This window comes from Podarcis filfolensis, assembly GCF_964270895.1.
Source record: "Podarcis filfolensis genome assembly, chromosome: 10".
In the NCBI taxonomy this organism is placed as follows: domain Eukaryota; kingdom Metazoa; phylum Chordata; class Lepidosauria; order Squamata; family Lacertidae; genus Podarcis; species Podarcis filfolensis.
The window spans coordinates 72,642,168-72,664,464 of record NC_139612.1 but is presented as its reverse complement, the minus strand read 5'-3'; the positions used below and the strand labels follow the sequence as shown (position 1 = coordinate 72,664,464).

The window sequence follows — 22,297 nt, the reverse complement described above, 5'->3', positions numbered from 1 at the left end:
TTTATCCCTGGTGTTACGCTGATTTCCTTCCCCAGCCGATGAGCTGCCTCTCTCCCTGCTGGGCCCTTCTCCAGCATCGCTTGGGAGCCTTGCCTCCGCCTCTGGCTCCGATGGCAGTTCTCTGACATATACTCAGAACAATAATTATACATTCTTTATCAACCTTCTGAGAAAAATACAGAACATTAAACAAAGCCACAGAGACTTGCAAACTACCCAGCCTAAAATGAACTTATAATGTCTGGTTTCAATAGATTTTTCAAATGCTTAACTCAGTCTTTTAGATAAGTTCATGAAGATACCAACAAAAGGTAAGTTCGGTGTTATTAACAATACCGAGAGATGCTAGTGGAGTTGTAAAGAAAGTTAAAGAGACCCCTGATCATTAGGTCCAGTCATGGCCGACTCTGGGGTTGCAGCGCTCATCTCGCTTTACTGGCCGAGGGAGCCGGAGTACAGCTTCCGGGTCATGTGGCCAGCAGGACTGAGCCGCTTCTGGCGAACCAGAGCTGCGCACGGAAATGCCGTTTACCTTCCCGCCGGAGCAGTACCTATTTATCTACTTGCACTTTGACGTGCTTTTGAACTGCTAGGTTGGCAGGAGCAGGGACCGAGCAATAGGAGCGTAGATAGAGGTTAATAAAGTTGTAGACAATGAAGTTGTAGGCGACAGGGTACCGGCGTTTTGCACCTGTTTTGCCCTGGCAGTCCAAGTAATCAAGAGGCCGCTGTTCGCCCCTGATGGGGCCCATTTACTGGGGCTTGCATGTAGCACACTACCAACATAGTTTTCCGGGCTTCTTCAGTGGTCTAATCTCAAAGCCTTGATACGTATGTTGATATTCAATCTTATAGAGAATACTCTTTCTTGGCTTAAACTTAAGAGACTGATTTGCTTAGTGTATCAAGACTGAGAGAACTTACCTTTTGTATTTTTCTCAGAAGGTTGATAAAGTATGTATAATTATTGTTCATATTAATCGCCAACGTGTTGCATGAGTCGCACTACTATCAGCAGCACACGTTGCATTTTTCTAGCAGTGTTGCCTTTTGTGGCCAGAATGTCCTTTGGATTTAGCCTCCCTAGAGTCCTCTGGGATTTAACCCTAGAGTCCTCTGTGGCATTTCAAGGACACCCAGAGTGCACCACCCAGGCCCCAGCAAAATGCCTGTGCTGAAACGTATCTGAGAATGTGAGTTCATCACAATAAACCTGTTTATCACGAAGACGCCGCAAGGGTCTTTGTTGTTTTATCTTCAAATGCGCCCCTCTGCAACCGCAGTGACCCCTCTGGATCCTGGGTGCTCTGCCTCACAGCCAAAATGTGCAACTGATTGCCAGGCTCCGTGTGGTTTCATTTCTGCAACCCTGTGGCTGGCTTAATGTGCAGAGCGGTGGCCGCATAAGACAGGGGTAGGCAACCTAAGGCCCAGGGGCCGAATGCAGCCCAATCGGCTTCTAAATCCGGCCCATGGACAGCCTGGGAATCAGCGTGTTTTTACATGAGTAGAATCTGTGCTTTTATTTAAAATGCATCTCTGGGTTATTTGTGGGCCATAGGAATTCGTTCATATTTTTTTTTCAAAATATAGCCCGGCCCACCACATGGTCTGAGGGATGGTGGACCGGCCCACGGCTGAAAAAGGTTGCTGACCCCTGGCATAAGATGTCAACACAGGCGATGAGTGGTTGTGGTCTGCGAGCTCCTCCAGCTGTTCGCTAAGCTGTTCCAGGAAAGGAAGGAAGCTGGTTGGTTGGGGATGTGTCCTTTTCTGAACAGATGTTGATCCAGCTTGCTCTCTTGCCCTAAATGGCACAGAAAAATCAATCCTAAGTGCGTTGCCTGAATAACAGAGCAGAGGCAGATTGCGACAGCGACATCAGCGCCAGACCTACTTGGCAACAGTGAGCAGCAATTTCTTTAAACATAATAATTTGCAATCCCTGTTTTTAATCCTCAGTCTTTTCATTCGCCTATCAATTCTTCCTTGCACTGGGCAGCCCCTCGCTATTTCCACTATTTTTATTTCATAAAATCTAAACATCACTTCATTGTAAAAAAGAAAACAAACAAAACCCAACCATCCCTCAAAGTGGTTTACACAAAAAGGATAAAACAATAAAATTATCAATAAGAAAAATAAAAAACAGTAAGGCTTTCGCAAAGCTAAACAATAGGCTTAATAATAATAATAATAATAATAATAATAATAATAATAAATAATTTTATTTATATCCCGCCCTCCCCAGCTGAAGCCGGGCTCAGGGCGGCTAACAACAATAAAATAGTACAACATTCTAAAATGATTTCAATATAAAATTAATTCAAATCAAATTGATGGCAACCATTGGGCTAGAGTTCTGTGAAGATTGCCAAAGGAGGGAGTCAGGCTGTGCCCTGACCAAAGGCCTGGTGGAACAGCTCTGTCTTGCAGGCCCTGCGGAAAGATGTCAAGTCCCGCAGGGCCCTAGTCTCTTGTGGCAGAGCGTTCCACCAGATCAGGGCCACAGCCGAAAAAGCCCTGGCTCTAGTTGAGGCCAGCCTAACCTCTCTGTGGCCTGGGACCTTCAGGATGTTTTTGTTTGAAGACCGTAAGTTCCTCTGTGGGACATACCAGGAGAGGCGTTTCTGTAGGTACGAGGGTCCTAGGCCGTATAGGGCTTTAAAGGTTAAAACCAGCACCTTAAACCTGATCCTGTACTCCACCGGGAGCCAGTGCAGCTGGTATAGCACCGGGTGAATGTGATCCCACGGCAAGGACCCCGTAAGGAGTCTCGCCGTGGCATTCTGCACCCGCTGGAGTTTCTGGGTCAGTCTCAAGGGCAGCCCCACGTAGAGCGAGTTACAATAATCCAGTCTGGAGGTGACCGTCACGTGGATCACAGTGGCTAGGTCAGGGCGAGAGAGGTAAGGAGCCAACTGCTTAGCTCGGCAGAGATGAAAAACATTTTAAGACTTGCATCAACTTCCTAAATATCTAGACATACTTGTCAAAACAAGTATTTATTAGCAGACGCCAAGAAAGGTGCAGTGAAGGGGCCTGGCTGATATAAACAGGCAAGGAGTTCCATAGTGCATTTGTGCTGCTGTACGAAAGGGCTGAGTTCTTAAAAATGCAGAGCGGTTATTATGGGGCACCTGTCAAGTTGGCACCCAGGGACTAATGTAATCTTGTAGGGAAGCCATTTCCAAGGACTCTATATACTAAGAGTAACACCTGGAACTTGGCACTCCTTTATGATATACGAGGAAACCCTAATACCCCAGGTGGCTTTCTCCCTACATAGCAGTGCTTATTTAAACTTGTTTACCTAGAAAGTTGGGCTTTGTAAATTCTTTTTTTTAAAAAATAGTTTTTATTAAGTTTTTCTAATTTACGTTTCAAGATAATCATTTAGACAACCTCAAATCAGTGATTTCCCTCTTTCTCCTTCCGCGCTTCATTTTGCATGTCGTACATCCCTGTATATTTACGTGAACTAAAGCATTCATTCAGTAATCCATTGTGACACCATCAAAACATATTTACACTGCTGAATTTATCTTCATGCTACCAGTGTTTTTAAATGTACTTTCACCCAAATAATCAGTAAACATTTCCCAGTCTTCTTTAAACGCATGTTCTTCTTGCTTTCTTATTCTATATGTTAATTCTGCAAGCTGCGCATATTCCATCAATTTAAGTTGCCATTCTTCTTTGGTTGGGACCTCACTAGTTTTCCATTTTGGGGCTAGCAGTAGTAGAATACATAAATAACCTTTTTTGACACCTGGGAATTTCCGTCTGAATTATCCCCAACAGAAAGGACTCTGGTTTTGTTTTTTGTTTTTTGTAAACGTATTTTTAAACATTTCCCCCCAATTCATTGTGGATCATTTCCCAATACTCTTTTACCCTTTCACAAGTCCACCACATATAGAAATAGTCTTGTTGGCAGGATTTAAATACTGTGATACCTCGGGTTACAGACACTTCAGGTTACATATGCAGGTTACAGACTCCACTAACCCAGAAATAGTACCTCGGGTTGAGAACTTTGCTTCAGGATGAGAACAGAAATTGTGTGGCGCAGCAGCAGCAGGAGGCCCCATTAGTTAAAGTGGTGGTTCAGGTTAAGAACAGTTTTAGGTTAAGTACGGACCTCTGGAACGAATTAAGTACTTAACCTGAGGTACCACTGTAAACATTTATAACTTTATTTGCAGAGAACAAGAAGTTTAACAATGTGATAACATAATATTGTATATAAACAGCAGAATGTATCATCTGATGTAATAAACCAGAAATGGTAGTTGAGGGAAGTCAACAGGGAGGGGGGGAATTGGAAAATGGATACTTATTTTGAGAAAAGAAAATCCTATTCATATATATAAACAAGTCCACCACATTTGATAAAACATACCCTCTACCTCATTGCACCTCCAGCACTTACCTGATTCAGACATTTTAGCAAGTCTACTCGGGGTTAGATACCATCTATAAATCATTTTCAGGTAGTTGTGCTTCAATGAATAATGTGCTGTGAACTTCAGATCGCTGGGCATTTTTAAATTCAAGCAAGGGGGAAATCTGAGCCACCCTCCTTCAGCCTGTTCCACACACAAGTGCTGAACTCACAGATCTGCTTGGTTGCTTACCTTCCTGTTTTTCCCACTGGAGCAGAGACGCTTGCCAGCTGGGCCTCCTCCCCTCCCACCTGTACAGGTGACTTTCCTAACCACCAGGCTGCTGTTGTTTTCTCCTAGCAACAAAACGATGCCCCACCTGCAAAAAAAAGGGGGGGTTCAGTGAAGCCAAACTGCGTCAGGTGAAAGTGCAGCCAGGCATTGTGTGTTGTGCATTGATAAAAATCACAGAATTGCAGAGTTGAAAGGGACCCAGAGCGTCAGTCTAGTCTATGGGTAGGCAAACTAAGGCCCGGGGGCTGGATCAGGCCCAATCGCCTTCTCAATCTGGCTGCGGCCAGTCTGGGAATCAGTGTGTTTTTACATGAGTAGAATGTGTGCTTTTATTTGAATTGCATCTCTGGGTTATTTGTGGGGGATAGGAATTCATTCCCCCCCCAAAAAAAATATAGCCCGCCCCCCCACAAGGTGTGAGGGACAGTGGACCGGCCCCCTGCTGAAAAAGTTTGCTGACCCCAGTAGTCAAACCTTCTGCAGTACAGGAATCACAGCTAAAGACTTCATGACAGCATGCCATCCAACCTCTGTTTCGAAATCTCCATTGCGGAGTACCATTCCACTGCTGAACAGGTCTTAGCAGCTCTTGCCATCAGAAAATTATTCCTAAGGTTTATTCAGAATGTTTCATGTCATTTGTTTTTCTTTTTTAATATTTTTTATTAAATTTTCTTTTTTACAATTTCAAATACTCAATTTACATCCTTAAGATGTCGATGACTCCCCTTCTTTTCTTTCCATGGTTCATTTTGCATATCATAAATCCCTGCACATTTTACAAAAACTATACCATTCAGTATTCCATTATTGCATCCATCAAAATGTATTTACACTGTTGAATTTATCTTAATGCTGCCAGCGTTTTCAGCTGTACACAATCATTTTCCATATGTTCAGTAAATGTTTTCCAGTCTTCACTAAACATATGTTCTTCTTGTTTTCTTCTTCTATATGTTAAGTCTGCAAGTTGTGCATATTCTGTCAACTTAAGTTGCCATTCTTTGGTTGGGACCTCGCTTGTTTTCCATTTGGGGGCTAGCAAAACACAGACTGCATGCAATTGTTGCATTCATAAATAACCTTTTCTGACACCTAGGAATTTCTGTCTGAATTATCCCCACAACTCTGGGGTTTTTTTGGGGGGGGAGAGTATTTTTAAGCATTTTTTTCCAATTCATTATAGCTCATTTCCCAATACTCTTTTACAAGTCCGCCACATATGATAAAACATACCCTCTACCGCATTGCACCTCCAGCACTTATCTGATTCAGACTTATACATTTTAGCAAGTCTAATTGGAGTTAAATACCATCTGTAAATCATTTTCAAGTAGTTCTCCTTCAAAGAACAACATGCAAATTTCAATTCGCTTTTCCTCAATTTCCCCCAGAGGTTGAAATCTATATTGTGTCCTATCTCTATTGCCCAGTGTGTCATTGAGGCTTTAACTAGCTCGTCTTTCGTTTCCCATTCTAATAACAGGTTATATATTTTAGACTAATGTTTATCTTTTTTTGTGGGAGTTCTTTTTCAAATTGTGAGCTTTGGTCTGAAAAACCATTCTTTCTATCTAATTTGAAAATTTCATGTAACTGATGGTATTGTAACCTATCCGTAACATGACTTTCCTGACATTTGAATCCATTGGTTCAGATCCTACCCTTCAGAGCAGCAGAAAGCAATTATTATTTATTATTATTAAAGCAAGCTTGCTCCATCTTTCAGGTAATAGCCCTTCAGATTCTGTGATACTCTGTGAAGCAGCCAATGTGGCAGTGTGCTTTTCAACATCTACATGCAGCCGCTGGGAGAGATCATCAGGGGGTTTGGGTTGGGTGTTCATCAATATGCGGATGATACCCAGCTCTACCTCTCTTTTAAATCAGAACCAGTAAAGGCGGTGAAGGTCCTGTGCCTGGAGGTGGTTGGAGGATGGATGGCAGCTAACGGATTGAGGTTGAATCCTGACAAGACAGAAGTACTGTTCTTGGGGGACGGGACAGACTGGTGTGGGTGACTCGCTGATCCTGAATGGGGTAACTGTGCCCCTGAAGGACCAGGTGTGCAGTCTGGGAGTCATTTTGGACTCACAGCGGTCCATGGAGGCGCAGGTCAAGTCTGTGTCCAGGGCAGCTGTTTACCAGCTCCACCTCGTACGCAGGATGAGACCCTCCCTGCCCACAGACTGTCTCGCCAGAGTGGTGCATGCTTTGGTTATCTCCCGCTTGGACTACTGCAATGCGCTCTGCATGGGGCTACCTTTGAGGATGACTCAGAAACTGCAATTAATCTAAATGTGGCAGCTAGACTGGTGACTGGGAGCGGCTGCCGAGACCACATAAAACCGGTCCTGAAAGATCTTCATTGGCTCCCAGGATGTTTCCGAGCACAATTCAAAGTGTTGGTGCTGACCTTTAAAGGCCCAAACGGCCTCGGTCCTGTATACATGAAGGAGCGTCTCCACCCCCATTGTTTAGCCCGGACACTGAGATCCAGCTCCGAGGGCCTTCTGGCGGTTCCCTCACTGCCAGAAGCCAAGTTACAGGGAACCAGGCAGAGGGCCTTCTCGGGAGTGGCGCCTGCCCTGTGGAACACCCTCCCAGTAGTTGTCAAGGCAATAAACAACTATTTTACTTTTAAAAGACAACTGAAGGCGGCCCTGTTTAGGGAAGTTTTTAATGTCTGATGCTGTATTGTTTTTAATATTCAGTTGGAAGCAACCCAGAGTAGCTGGGGAAACCCAGATGGGCGGGGTATAAATAATAAATTATTATTATTATTATTATTATTATTATTATTATTATTAGTCTGCTCTTTGAGAGCAGGAGAACTTTCTGCCCCGATGCTGCCTCCCCTCCTCCCCTCTTGCACCCCTTCCCTGGGTGCAACCTCCTTACAGCCAGCTCCTCCACCAATCTCAGCAGATCCCAGTGTGCCACCAGCAGAGAACCACAGGAGGGGCTCTTTGGAATGAGACTGCCAGAACAGATTGTCCCAGGTGGCTCAAGATGGTGAGCCAATGTATAGGGAGAGGAACAGTGAGCAGAAACAGGTCAGCCTTACCTGGGGAAAACTTCCTGATGTCAAATATAGTAATTAAATTCCAAATATAGTTGGAAACATGATGCTGGGCTTAGATGGAGCTTTGCCTGATGCAGCAAAGGGATCCTTGTGTCATTGGATCCAAGTACCTTCCCCAAGGCAGGGTCTTCTTCTTGGTGGGCCCATTTGACCACATGGGGCACTCAATACCCATTTGAGGCAAGGCCCAGGAGTGCAGAAATCCCTGCAAAGCAAGGCCATCAAGCAAAGCAGCCAAAAGGGCAAGAGAAGCCAGAAAGCAAACCATTACACTGATGCTGAGCGAACGACTGGGACATGTTCAAGGTATTGATGCTAACACACAAATCCGTGCTCAGGTGATCCGAAATACCTCCTGCCGCTGCACAGACCTGCGAAGTTCATATGGGGAAAATCTCGTGGCACCACCACCTTATCAGGGTGGTGACCTGGAAACGGACGTTCTCTGTTTTCGCCCCTGCACTGTGGCGTGACCTCCTTCCCTCTGCCATACAGGAAGCAGCAACCCTCGGCAGTGCCTTCAAACAACCTTGCGAAGGGTTAACCTTCTGCCCAGGTCTCTGTTCTACGATTCTAGAGCTCCTCCAGCCTTTCCTCATAGGATTTGGTCTCCAGGCCACCTTCTGTCACACACATTCCAGGCTCTTTTAATATCCTTTTTAACCTGTAGAACCCGGAACCAGGCACAGATGTTTTAATGTATTTTTAATCTCCTGTTGGAAGCTGCCCAGAGTGGCTGGGGAAACCCAGCCAGATGGACGGGGTATAAGTAATAAATTATTATTATTATTATTATTACGACTACTACTACAGAACTTCAGGGGACGTGACTAAAAGACTAAACAACAACAACAAGACTTTAAAATTCTTATCACAACTAGTTGCCCCCCCCCCCTTTTCCCTGACCCTGCAGGCTCTCTCCTCATATCCTTATGGAGGACTGGTGTACACATTCCTTAAAAGGTAAAGGGACCGCTGACCATTAGGTCCAGTCGTGACCAACTCTGGGGTTGTGGCGCTCATCTTGCTTTATTGGCCGAGGGAGCCGGTGTACAGCTTCCGCGTCATGTGGCCAGCATGACTAAGCCGCTTCTGGCGAACCAGAGCAGCGCATGGAAATGCCGTTTACCTTCCCGCCGGAGCAGTACCTATATATCTACTTGCACTTTTGACGTGCTTTCGAACTGCTAGGTTGGGAGGAGCAGGGACCAAGCAATGGGAGCTCACCCCGTCGCGGGGATTCGAACCGCCAACCTTCTGATCGGCAAGTCCTAGGCTCTGTGGTTTAACCCACAGCGCCACCCGCATCCCTTACACATTCCTTACACTGAAGTAATTACGAGTGTGTGCTTCTGTGACTACTGCCAGGTGTCTTTAGAGCATCAGGTGCTGCTGTTAAGAGACAGGGTGCTGTGTGGGCAGACTCCTCATCCCATTCCAGCGTTTCATCCAAACTGACAGCTCTGATGACCCCATCATTTGAGCGGTGATGAGATCAGTGTTGGCAGCCGAGGAGGCTGGTCGGCATAAGGTGCAGGTGGGCCATCGCATGTGTCCGTCACGCTGCCAAGAGCAGCCTATCCGCTGCCCCAAGGGAGCAGCTGGTGCCCTTCCCTGGATGTAAGGGCCGCCCGCCTTGCAGCCACCAATCACCACCTTGGCAACCCGGAGACGTCGCCTGAGGCTCCTGGGAGCTCCGCACAGACATCCTGAGGCCACAAAGCATGTCTCTCATCCAAACAGCCACCCAATGGCGCTTGCCACGAGGAGGCCAGTCGCTTCAGCAGCTGGGCTGGACTAGATTCCTCCAAGAGTTGTTTGGTCCTAAAATACCTCACCCCCGTGTAGAAAACCACGGGGCGTGAAGCTGGCTTGCAGATACATCCCTATCCCTCGGCTGCATTACTATGGCAATGCGCCCGCCTCCCCCGGCCTCCGGGGAGGAGTCACGGGGCAGCTGGGACGCCCACATTGGCACCCCTCTCCAGGAGAAGCTGGCAAACCAGGGGAAACCAATTAGTGCCCAGCCCTGGCGGTGAGGGTACGACACCCCCCTTTTTTTAGCTCTTTCCCCTCTCTGGGGAAAATAGAGACCCTCGCTGCGTACATAGAAGCATAGGAGACCCAGGCCTGCCGGAGGTTGCCCTTTCGCCCACGGTGGCGCGCGGTCCTTCCCACTTCAGCACCGGGCACACGGACAGCTCCCCACGGCCGTTGTTTCAGCACCAGAGACGACGGACAGCTCCCCATCCTCCTGCCAGGCTCCGCGCGGAGCGGTTGTTGGCGGAGAAGCGGGGAGGTTGCTAAGTGGGGTGTCCAACTCCCAAAAAGGGGGGGGGCAGAGGAGAGGTTCCGTAGACTGGCTCATCCAAAGCCTTTCTTCCTTTGTCTTCTGGGGAGGCGGGGATCGGAGGCTCAGGGCGCGAGTCCTTCTCTCCTCCGCCCCTCGTGCGCCGCCTTTGCTATAGCAGCGCCGCATCTGCATTGGGGGGGGGGCGCTGTTGAGCCTCGCCCCTCCTCCCCCGACGTCGTCGAGCCGGAGAGCGCCGGGCTGGTGGGTATTGGCTCAGGCCGCCTCCCTCCGCTCCTCTCCGCAGCCAGCGGCCCCCCCACCTCCGCCCCCCCGGCCGCTGTTTACTCGGGCCTTGCCGGACGGAGCGCGCGTGATGGCTGCAGTGGCGAGCGGCTCCGGGCATCAGCATCAGCAGCCTCCGCAGTGACAGCCCCCGCCCGCCTGCCCTCTCCAGCGCAGCCCGGCCCTCGCCGCCGCCCCGCCCGGCCCCCGACAGCCTCGCCCTGCCGTGCGCCCCGCCAGCCCCAGCCCCAGCCCGGCTCGGCTGCGCCGCGGAGAAGATGGCGGATCGGGCGGAGATGTTCTCGCTCTCCACCTTCCATTCGCTCTCCCCGCCGGGCTGCAGGTAAGCCGAGGCGCTTCGCTTGGCGCAGCCCCGCCCGGCCGGGCTCCGGGGTGCCCGGGGGTGGGCGAGTGGGGGCGGGCGGATCCCCCGCACGGCATCAAACCCCACCCCGGATTGATGAGGAGCAGGCGGGGGGTTGGAGTTGGGGGCTGGAAGGTTTCCTTAACCTAGAGCTGGGAGCTGCAATGAGTGGGGGGTGTCGTCAGGTTGGTCTCCCCACATTTGCCCCCGAGGCCTTCTAGGACGTAGAGACAGGCTCTCGGCCCCAGGAGGACACAGTGGGCAGGGGGAAATATACCCCCCAAGGCCTGGCTGTTCTCTGCTCTCGCCCCCCTCGGAAGAGCATCTGTTGGGCTCTGCCTCGTCCCGGAGGCCTGGGCCGGACCCATACCTCTTACCACCAGACTCTGGGCCTGCTTTGGGTCGCAGGCAAAGCCCCCCCCCCCGCCCCCACGGCCTACCCTTACAAAGCGTTGGCCTCATCCCTTCCGTGCTGAGAACCCCCCATTGGATCCATCCCTTGCTGTTTTCAGGGGCTGGGGGGGGCGTCCCTTGGGGAATTCCCAATTCAGAGACTGCTGCAACGCTGGAAGCCGCCACCCCCTCTGCCCCGCCCCAACGTGCCCTTGGGATCAACACCGTGCAGAGCTTTGCAAGCTCCCCCACATATTTTCTGCCTCCCCCTCCCCCTCCTCCCATCCATCCAATCCTTTAATGTGTTTGTTGCCAAACCCAGCAGATTTCGCTTGATTAATCTCCTTGCCCCGCTGCTTTGCAAGCAAAGTGGATCCCTTGGCAAAGCCCCAGCCATCCCTCGAACCTCCCCCCCCCTTTCTCTCACACTCCAGGCTTTTATCTCCTTCTTCCCTTCCTGTCCCCACTGGGGGCCTTGGATCCCATTTGCAGAGATGGGCCTCCTTCAGATGGATCTGGGAGGCTGTGGGAACAGGTGCTTCCTGGCTTGGCCTCCTGCCCTCCCAAAGTACTGGTGCAGAAGAGGAAGGGGCCTGACCAGGCCAAACAGTAGCTGTGCCCACTGCCCAGGGCTCTATTAAGGCAAGAGCCACACCTGGTTCCACGGGCAGGTGGCGGCAGGTGGCTGATGTGAGGCCCCACACCTGGGGAGTTGCATCAGGGAACGAGGTCCCTAACTGCACACAGGGCATCAGCGTGGCCTAAAAAGCATTGGTGATGTTCAGGGTACCTGGGAGGCGCCAGGTAGTCTCTCCCCACCCCCATCTCTTGAGTCCAGGAAGCCAGATCCACCTTGATGCAGCGATGCCACAGGGGATCCTGCTGCCTCCCCCCAGGGGTGGGGAGATCCAGCACGTTCCTCCTGTAACCCCTGGTAACTGCTGCAGAGCTGGTATAGTGATGTGTCGCGTTTGCTGCTGCTGCTTTTAGAGCCTACCTCTCCATCATCAGTGCTTGGAGAGGCGTCACCCTGGAGATGGGGAAGCAAAGCTTGGGCTTCCTGAATAAAGGAGAGGAAGTTAGGAGTTGGTGTCTGTTCTGTGGGGCTCTCTAGAGCTGGAGAGATGGAGCTTCCGGGCGTGAGGGTCCCGGGGGAAAATGAGGGATGCTTTTCCTTGCATCAACCTCCAAGGTTGTATCGGGTGAGGACTGTGCTGGACTTCAGCAACCATCGCAGGTCAGGTCAAGGGGAAGAGATGATGTCCAGGGGTCCCTGGCGGTTGTCACATGGGCCCATAGGGAGCATTTGGGGATGGTGGGGTGGCCAAAAGGTGTGGACTACGTTGAGGAGAGAGATGACTGGCTGCCTATGGTTCTCATCAGCTGTTTCTCTGAAGGAGGAGGTGGGAAGGGGGTCTATCACCATGCCTGCCATTCTCATACTCAAATGTGAAAGCGCAGGAGTACCATATCCCTCTCTAGGTAAAGCAGGCTCTGGGATGACCTTCCTTTTAACAGCAGTTACATTTCGAGACTTTTTCACTTATTGTGGGAGAGGATGCACCTACCAAAGGAATGGACGTTTGTGGATGTGCTGGGGAGCGACTATGGAACTCCCTGCCTCTTGAGCCACCAACTTGGGTGGCTTTCAAAAAGGATCAAACAAATTTGTGGAGGATAAAGCTATTTATTGTTGGCTCCTAGCCACAATAGCTCTGCTCTGCCTCCACGGTCAAAGGCAGCGATGCTTCTGAATCCCAGCTGCTGGAAACCACAGGAAGAGGAGAGTGTTCTGGTGGTTGAATCCTGCTTGTTGGTTTCCCACAGGCATCTGGTTGGCCAATGTGAGGACAGGATGCTGGACTCGGTTGGCCTCCTTTGGCCTGATCCGGCAGGTTCTTACTTAATTTCTCCAACACCTCCAAGAGCTCACATAGCAGAATAGACTGTCCCTTCCCCATATGAGGGCTAAGAAAGCAGCAACCTGGTGCCCTCCAGATGTTTTGGCCTTCTACTCCCATCAACCCCAGTCCCCATGGCCAGCTTATATAAAGTTCAGCTCTGGCAATGAAGTCCACCAAAAGCCTAGCTAGATAACCAATGGGCATCTTAAGGTGAAAGGAGAAGGCAGAGTGGAGGACGTTCCAAGGGTTGAGCCTGGCGACTGAGGAAGCTCTCCTTTATGCTGCCCCCATGGTAGGCCTCAGCTATTGACGTGCAGAACAACTAAGAGAGTCTCCTTTGTAGATCCTGACAAATGGACAGATAATAATAATAATAATAATAATAATAATAATAATAATAATAAATTTTATTTATACCTCACCCTCCCCGGCCAGAGCCGGGCTTAGGGCGGCTAACATCAATAAAATTTCAGTAAAAACATAATAAGAAAAAGAAAAAGAAACAATTTAAAATACAGGTTAAAATGCAATTTAAAATGCAGCCTCATTTTAAAAGTCAAAACCATAAGGAGAGGGAAACCTAAGGGTCAGACTGAGACCAAACCAAAGGCCAGGTGGAACAGCTCTGTCTTGCAGGCCCTGCGGAAAGATGTCAAGTCCTGCAGTGCCCTAGTCTCTTGTGATAGAGCGTTCCACCAAATCGGGGCCAGTACTTAAAAGGCCCTGGCCCTTGTTGAGACCAACCTAACCACCTTGTGACTTGGGACCTCCAGAATGTTGTCATTTGTGGACCTTAAGGTCCTCCGCAGGGCATACCAGGAGAGGCGGTCCCGTAGGTACGAGGGTCCTAGGCCACATAGAGCTTTAAAGGTCAAAACCAGCACCTTGAACCTGACCCTGTGCTTCACCGGGAGCCAGTGCGGTTGGTAAAGCACTGGATGAATGTGATCTCACCCAGATCTGCCCAGGAGAAGCCATTCTGTCAGGTAACCAGGCTTCAGGCAGTGTCGGGCTTTGTAAGCCAGTATTGTTACACGCCACCCAAATCTCCTGGTGGCGAGAGATTCCAGGAGTTCCAGAAGCAGTTACCCATGTTCTCTTTCCTTGGAAAGAAGGTCAACAGAGATTGTGTGGTTTTATCCTTTTTTTTTTTATAAATATTTATTCAAGTTTTCAATTTTATACAGACAAAAAAAAGAAAAAGAAAAAAAACATATTAAAAACAAATCAATTTCAATATCAATTTTCAATAACATGTTTCTTTGACTTCCTCATGCCTCCCCTTCTTGTTTTCTAGTTCAAATTGATTATCCAGCAAATCCTAATCTCTTAACATTCCTTTTAACTAACACCTTATTTTCCAATCAACTTTTTAAATTTTATAACTTAAACAATATTTATCCCAGTTCTTTTTATCATAACAGCTAGAGACCACATAAATTCAATACAGCATCTTTCAAAGTTCATTAATTTTGCAATATTTCTGTAAATAGTCCTTAAATTTCTTCCAATCTTCTTCTGCCGACTCTTCTCCCTGGTCGCGGATTCTGCCGGTCATTTCTGCCAGTCCCGTACAATCATACAACTTCATCTGCCATTCTTCCCGGGTGGGTAGATCTTGTGTCTTCCAGTGCTTTGCTATAAGTATTCTTGCTGCCGTTGTAGCATACATAAAAAAAGTTCTGTCCTTCTTTGGCACCAAATGGCCGACTATGCCCAAGAGAAAAGCCTCTGGTTTCTTCAAGAAGGTATACTTAAATACCTTTTTCATTTCATTATAAATCATTTCCCAGAAAGCCTTAATCTTTGGGCTTTTATCTACACATATATACAGCCTGAGGCTAAGGAAGAGGGGTTCTCAGCATTAACACCCAACAGATCTTGCTTCTCCATTAGTCATGGCTTTGGGCCCAGCACAGAGCAAGCGAGTCTCTGTGTCTCCAGTTTCCAGCCTCTCCACAGCTCTGCTCAGACTCACTACTCTAGCTATTGCTGGGTGAGGGCAGGGTGTGGGGAAAAGGCCCACCCATTAGTTTGGAGGGCCTCATCGCTTAGTTGTAGCTCTTGCAGAGTGGCTCATTCTTTTGGGATGAGGATACTTCAGTGGCCAGTTCATGCCATCGTCTTGCAAAGAAACTTGTCTGACTAGGTTTTGGCAACATCTTTGGCTCCCAGTATGTTTCTGAGCACAATTCAAAGTGTTGGTACTGACCTTTAAAGCCCTAAACGGCCTCGGTCCAGTATATCTGAAGGAGCATCTCCACCCCCATCGTTCAGCCCGGACACTGAGGTCCAGCGCCGAGGGCCTTCTGGCGGTTCCCTCCTTGTGAGAAGTGAGGTTGCAGGGAACCAGGCAGAGGGCCTTCTCGGTAGTGGCGCCCGCCCTGTGGAACACCCTCCCACCAGATGTCAAGGAAATAAACAACTCTCTGACTTTTAGAAGACTTCTGAAGGGAGCCCTGTTTAGGGAAGTTTTTAATGTCTGATACTGTATTGTTTTTAATATTCAGTTGGAAGCTTCCGGGTCATGTGGCCAGCATGACTAAGCCGCTTCTGGTGAACCAGAGCAGCGCACGGAAAGGCCATTTACCTTCCCGCCGGAGTGGTACCTATTTATCTACTTGCACTTTGACATGCTTTCAAACTGCTAGGTTGGCAGGAGCTGGGACCAAGCAATGGGAGCTCACCCCGTCGCGGGGATTCGAAGTGCTGACCTTCTGATCAGCAAGTCCTAGGCTCTATGGTTTAACCCACAGCGCCACCCGTGTCCCTATATTATTATTATTATTATTATTATTATTATTATTATCTGCAAAGGCAGAGAAGTAATGGGAACGACAGGCTTGGGTATGTGGGGTCAAATCTCCATGTGCTGCCCCACCTGTGGCCCGTGGCTGGCTCTGCTGCATGATGGACCCAACCAGAAGCGAATGCAGATGTGCCCCGGCGCATGAGCCAAGAGAGCATAAAGGCATCACTGGGTCTGTAGGGGTGGGCGCAGCACATAGCGGCCATGTTCTGGTGGGCCAGGGGCACCGGCAGCCGGAGCAGGACCCCCCACATACACACATCCCAAGGGAAAAGAAAGTCCTTCTTCATGCAGCGCAAAGTTAAACTATGGGGGCCCAACCTAGATGGCCTCAGAAGAGGATTGGGCAAACTCATGAAGGAGAAGAGGGCTGCCCATGTGTGGTGTGCAAATTTTATGAAATAAATAGAATAAATAAATGGAAAGGACAATAAGACCTTCCAACTACAGAGTAGTTGATGGTGAATGTTTATCTGAAATAAAATCCTTCCTTTGGATTCTCTTCATATCAAATCAGTTCTCCCCCTTTAATATTTTTGAAGCTTAATTACAAAATGGGAACCCTGTCGGAAGCTTCCCTGCCCCCCACCTTCATCATGCAGCTAGCTAGGCAAGCCCCTCTGACTTCTGTTGACCAGCCCCTGCCGGTCACTTCTGACACCATGTTGTCAGGGTCACCACCAGTCAGGGTCACGCCACATGACCATGAGTGGGATCTTGTAATGTCCTTGAGAATGCACTGGGCGCATGGGAATGTGGGGAGGTTGTCTTCTACCAGACTGGACCCTTGGTTCCTTCAGCTCAGTACAGTGGTCCCTTCGTTCTCAAACTTATTCTGTTCCGGAAGTCCGTTCCAAAACCAACGCGTTCCAAAACCAAGGCACATTTTCCCATAGAAAGTAATGCAAAATGGATTAATCTGTTCCAGACTTTTAAAAACTACCCCTAAAAAAGCAGTTTAACATGGATTTTACCATGGGTAGGCAAACTAAGGCCCGGGGGCCAGATCCGGCCCAATCAGCTTCTAAATCCAGCCCATGGAGTGTCTGGGAATCAGCGTGTTTTCACATGAGTAGAATGTGTCCTTTTATTTAAAATGCATCTCTGGGTTATTTGTGGGGCATAGGAATTCGTTCATTTCCCCCCCCAAAATATAGTCCAGCCCCCCACAAGGTTGAGGGACAGTGGACCGGCCCCTTGCTGAAAAAGGTTGCTGACCCCTGGATTTTACTATCTAACGAGAAGACCATTCATCCGTAAAATGAAAGCAATAAACAATGTACTGCAGTACTATCAGTAGCTGAACTGGGTTCCACACAGTCACAAAAACAAAACAAAACAGAAAGAGCTGCAAAAACACAAAATAAATAGCAAAAACAGACAGACCTCAGCGTAATATTCAAATCAGAAGCGTAACACTCAAAATGGAGCATGTTCGGCTTCTGAAAAAGGTTCGCAAACCGGAACACTTTCTTCCAGGTTTGCAGTGTTTGGGTTCCAAGTTGTTTGAGAATTAAGGTGTTTGAGAACCAAGGTACCACTGTACTGTCAGTACTGACTGTGGGGTCCTCAGACTGGTGGCAGGGGTAGTGACCCATCAGGTCTCTCCAGAGATCTCTTTGGACTGTTGTCCCCAGGCCATGCATCTCACTGGCCAACCTTTGACCCTCCTTGCATGATTTGGGCAGCTGCGATGTGTCCTCGACCTCCGATCATGCTTCTTGCTTGTCCGGATAGGGGTTAGAGCTGTTTGGGGGGTGGGGGTGTGTTTGTGTGTATAGATTTACCAGTCTACTATACAAAGATTTTTCAAAAAAATATCACATTTGTTGCTTTGCCACTTTTGCTTCTGTTTTTTTTAAAAAGATATTTATTGAAGTTTTACAAAAACATAAATTTTAAAAGGTCATATAAAAAGAAAGAAATACAAAAAAACATAGAAAAATACATGAAAAAGAAAAAAGAAGAATAAAAAAAAATCCATTTTTTTTTAACCCTAACTCATTATCTTATTTCCTTGGCCTCCTCACACCTCCCCTTTTTGTATTCCCATTTAAGTAATCAAATCAGCAAATCCTTACCCTCTTTCGTTTATCTTAACTCTGTATCTTAACATATTATAACTCTATATTTTCATCCATTATCAATTCAATTTTGCATACTCTTGTTAACTTTGTTGCTAATGCCACTTATTTTCAATCCAACATCATTTTAACATTCATTAATTTTACAGTGTTTCTGCAGATAGTCTTTAAATTTCTTCCAGTCTTCTTCCACCAACTCTTCTCCCAGGTCTTGGGCTCCCAGCATGTGGCCCTTGCAAGGCTACCCAGAAGGAACTGTGGCCCTCAGTCTCAAAAAGGTTCATTGACCCCAGTCTCTGTGGACTGGAAGATGCTCTGCAAAGCCTCCAGTGAGAGATGACAGGGATGGGAGAGACCTTTCTCTTGGTCCCACCACCCTCACAGGTCTGCTTGGTGGGGGTGAGCAAGAGGGGCCTTCTCGGTGGCTGCTCCCAGGCAACTTTGGAACTCCCTGCCTAAAGAAACCAGCAGGTTAAGACTTATCTTGTTCCAAGGGTTTTTTTTGGAACCGGCTGCTTTTAATGAAAGAGCTGGCCGTGGGGCTTCCATGGTATTATCTGCATCCTTAACAGATTGTGTGTGTCTTAAATTGCTTTTTAATTATTGCCTTTTCCATGGTTTTAGCTCTTTCTGTTTTGTCTGTAAACAGCCTTGAGTCCGTATCTGGGGAAAAGGTGGGATAAAAATAATAAAAATCAAGTAGTAGTAGTAGCAGTAGTAGTAGTAATATTATTAATAATAATAATAATAATAATTCATTCCACTGTCAAACACCACAACACCCATTAGTCACAATCCGCATGGTGGGTTGATGGGAGCTGTACTTTCAAACAGGCTGATCCAACCTCAGCATCTGGGGCCTTCCTGGAGTAATTGAACTCCTTGCTGGGGCTTCATGGGAGTTGTAGTCCAATAACACCTGGCATGCACCACATGGACTGCCTCTGATCTAATGGTACATGCACACTGCGCATGGCGACTGGCCTCTGCCACCCAGAGTTTCCAACAAAGGACCCTGAGAATGTAGCTCTGCAAAGCATTCAGAGGCTTCAAGCGATTCATTCCTGGCAATAATTCCTGGCTCTTTTCATGCAAGGAGCTGTTATGAATCTTGGTAGGAGGTTAACTCACATGGTTGCCAACAGCATGGCTGAATGGACCCAGGGCTGACTCATGTGGTGAAAGGCCTTGGAAGGGAAGGAGAAGAAAGCAGGGAGTTGTGTTTTGGAGCTGGTGGTCCCCTGGTGGCTCTTTGTATCATTAAATGCCACCCTGATCTCCAAGTGCTGAGAGATTCCCAGGGTTCCAGGCACATACCCAGGTTGCGCTTCCTTGGAATGAAGGTCAGCAGAGACTGTGGTGTCCTTAGGATAGATGGTTTTATCTAAACACACGCACACATATATAACCTGGGCATAGGACTGGGGTCTCAGTGCATTAACCTCCCAACAGATACTGCTTCTCCATCAGTCGCAACTTTGGATCCAGCACAAAGCATGCAGGTCACTTGTGGATAGAACTTCTAGCTTGCATCCAACTCACTCTCACACACCTCTTTGGCTATTGTTTTCCAGCCTAGCAGCTAGGTGAAGGGGGTGGAGGAAATGCCCACCCATTAGCCCAGGAGGCCCCCTCAATTAGTTGTAGCTTTCCCAACCGAGCCCATTCTTTTGGGATGCTGATGAGGACACTTAAGTGGCCAGCTAAGGTCACTGTTTTACCAAGGGATGCGGGTGGCGCTGTGGTCTAAACCACGGAGCCTCTTGGGCTTCCTGATCAGAAGATCAGCAGTGCGAATCCCTGTGATGGGCTGAGCTCCCGTTGCTCTATCCCAGCTCCTGCCAACCTAGCAGTTCGAAAGCACGCCAGTGCAAGTAGATAAATAGGTACTGCTGCAGTGGGAAGTTAACAGCATTTCTGTGCACTCTGGCACGGTCCTCCATGTGCCAGTAGCGGTTTAGTCCTGCTGGCCACATGACCTGGAATACTTTCTGTGGACAAACACCGGCTCCCTCGCCCTGAAAGCGAGATGAATGCTGCAACCCCATCGTCGCCTTGGACTGGACTTAACTGTCCAGGGGTCCTTTACCTTTCCCCCCCACTGTTTTACCAAGAAACTTGTGGATTGGTTCAGCAACAGAATACTCTATTAGATCCTAACTACCACCACCCCTCAACCAAGGATCATCTTGTCCAACCCCCTGCAATGTAGGAATCACAGCTAAAGGACTCGTAGCAGATGGCCCCCCAACCTCTTTTTTAAAATCTCCAGTGAGGAGGAGTTGGGCGCCTTTCAAGGGAGTCTGTTCTGCTCTTACTTTCAGAAAGTTCTTCCTAATGTTGAGCCGCGTTCTCCTTTCCTATAGATCATGTGCTTTGCCTCTGCACTGAATGTGCTTTCAGCATATGGCGGGGGTCTGCCCCCTAGGAATTGTTTTGCTCATGCCGGGAATATTGTGCTGCAGGAGTTGAATCCAAGAACATCCTTGCATTAGTTGCTAGCAACACTTAATGGTGGAGAGCAGGCAGCAGAGAGAAATTGCTCCCCAGGGGCCGGACTGTACCTGCTTGTTTTCACCTTCGCCTCGGCTTCTTCCTTCGTCTGTTGGCAGAGCTTAGTTTTTCTTTTCCTTTTTTACCAGATGGCGCACATGCCTGTCTTTGTTCCACTCTTTTCCTGGTTCATTTCTGATCTCATTTTTTAAAAAATAATAATTTTAATAGATTTTTCCGCATATTTTTAAAAATAACTTCAGACTTATATATAAAACAGCAAACATTTGGCTACCCTAGCCTATGGCTTCCATCCTCCTTGGCTGATGGTTTTCCAGCTTACTCTCTGATATTGCATTTTATTATTATAGTTATTACTATTAAATCCTTTTCATAAATAAAAATCATAAATTATACTTTGCGATAATTAATAAAATTATCCTTACAAAACTTCTTGTAACCCTACTAGCAATGTCAGCTGTTTACAGTTGTCTTTCAAATACACCATAAATTTATTCCAGTCTTTCAGGAAAGTTTGGTCTTGCTGGTTCCGAATTTTCCCAGTTAATTTAGCCAACTCAGCGTAGTCCATCAATTTTGTCTGCCACTCTTTTTTTGTAGGAATCTCTTTCTGCTTCCATCGCTGGGCTAATAATAATCTTGCTGCAATTGTTGCATATAAAAACAGTCTTTTATCTCGCTTATGTATTTCATTACCTACAATAATAAGTAGGAAGGCTTCTGTTCCCCCCCCCCCTTTTCTTTTTTTGCACATCTGACCCTCTCAAAGTTATGCCTGCCTAGCTGGGTGTGCACATACTGTATTTTTCGGTCTATAAGACATACTTTTTTCCTCCTAAAAAGTAAGGGGAAATGTGTGTGCGTCTTATGGAGCGAATGCAGGCTGAGCAGCTATCGCAGGAGCCAGAACAGCAAGAGGGATTGCTGCTTTCACTGTGCAGCGATTCCTCTTGCTGTTTTGGCTTCTGGGATTCAGAATATTTGTTTGTTTGTTTTCTTCCTCCAAAAACTAGGTGCGACTTATGGTCTGGTGTGTCTTATAGAGTGAAAAATACGATATTTAGCATTAGGCAGATTTTAAAATAACAAAAACCCAGCCAGACCAAAACGGTTTGCCCGCAATATTGTCTTACCCCACATGAGCCCACAAAACTGCTTGAATGCGTGGCATTCTTACTGGCGACACATAGTGCCCATTCTGTATTTGTAAGAATTTGATTGTTCAGCATGGCAGCACCTGCACTTTGGAACTCCCTGCCTGTTGAAATCAGGCAGCCCCCTTCACCCTTCTCTCTTTGGCACCTGCTAAAAACCTTCTTTAGCCAAACTTACCCAGATGCTTAGGAAGTTGTTGATTTTAATCCATTTTTATATTTTAGCTTTTGTCTGTTTTAAGGTACAGCTGAGGGACGCAGGTGGCGCTGTGGGTTAAACCACAGAGCCTAGGGCTTGTCGATCAGAAGGTCGGCGGTTCGAATCCCCACAACGAGGTGAGCTCCCGTTGCTCGGTCCCTGCTCCTGCCAACCTAGCAGTTCAAAAGCATGTCAAAGTGCAAGTAGGTAAATAGGTACCGGTCTGGCAGGAAGGTAAACAGCGTTTCCGTGTGCTGCTCTGGTTCTCCAGAAGCGGCTCAGTCATGCTGGCCACATGACCCGGAAGCTGTACGCTGGCTCCCTTGGCCAATAAAGCGAGATGAGTGCCGCAACCCCAGAGTCGGCCATGACTGGACCTAACAGTCAAGGGTCCCTTTACCTTTTTAAGGTACAGTTGTAATATATATTTTTATCATCTTGTTTGCATCTTTTTGTAAACTGCTTTGAGGTTTATTTGTTTTTAAGGTCAAACTGGGTATAAATTTTATGAAACAAACAAACAAACAAACAAAC

At 47.7% G+C, this 22,297-nt stretch overlaps 1 protein-coding gene and 1 long non-coding RNA gene across 2 annotated transcripts in view; both read left to right on the top strand.

The window, feature by feature from the left end:
* The window catches only part of LOC310743176, a 117,521-nt gene extending 111,914 nt beyond the window's left edge, over nucleotides 1-5,607 (top strand). Inside the window, exon 2 of the long non-coding RNA XR_014538855.1 lies at nucleotides 5,148-5,607. This is a non-coding gene — a long non-coding RNA (uncharacterized lncRNA). The remainder of the gene's footprint in view (nucleotides 1-5,147) is intronic.
* A 4,939-nt stretch (nucleotides 5,608-10,546) lies between these two features.
* The window catches only part of MAPK8IP2 (mitogen-activated protein kinase 8 interacting protein 2), a 48,577-nt gene continuing 36,826 nt past the window's right edge, over nucleotides 10,547-22,297 (top strand). Inside the window, exon 1 of the mRNA XM_083572592.1 lies at nucleotides 10,547-10,685. Within this exon, the coding sequence (XP_083428718.1) occupies nucleotides 10,621-10,685 (65 nt within the window). The 5' untranslated portion in view covers nucleotides 10,547-10,620. The remainder of the gene's footprint in view (nucleotides 10,686-22,297) is intronic.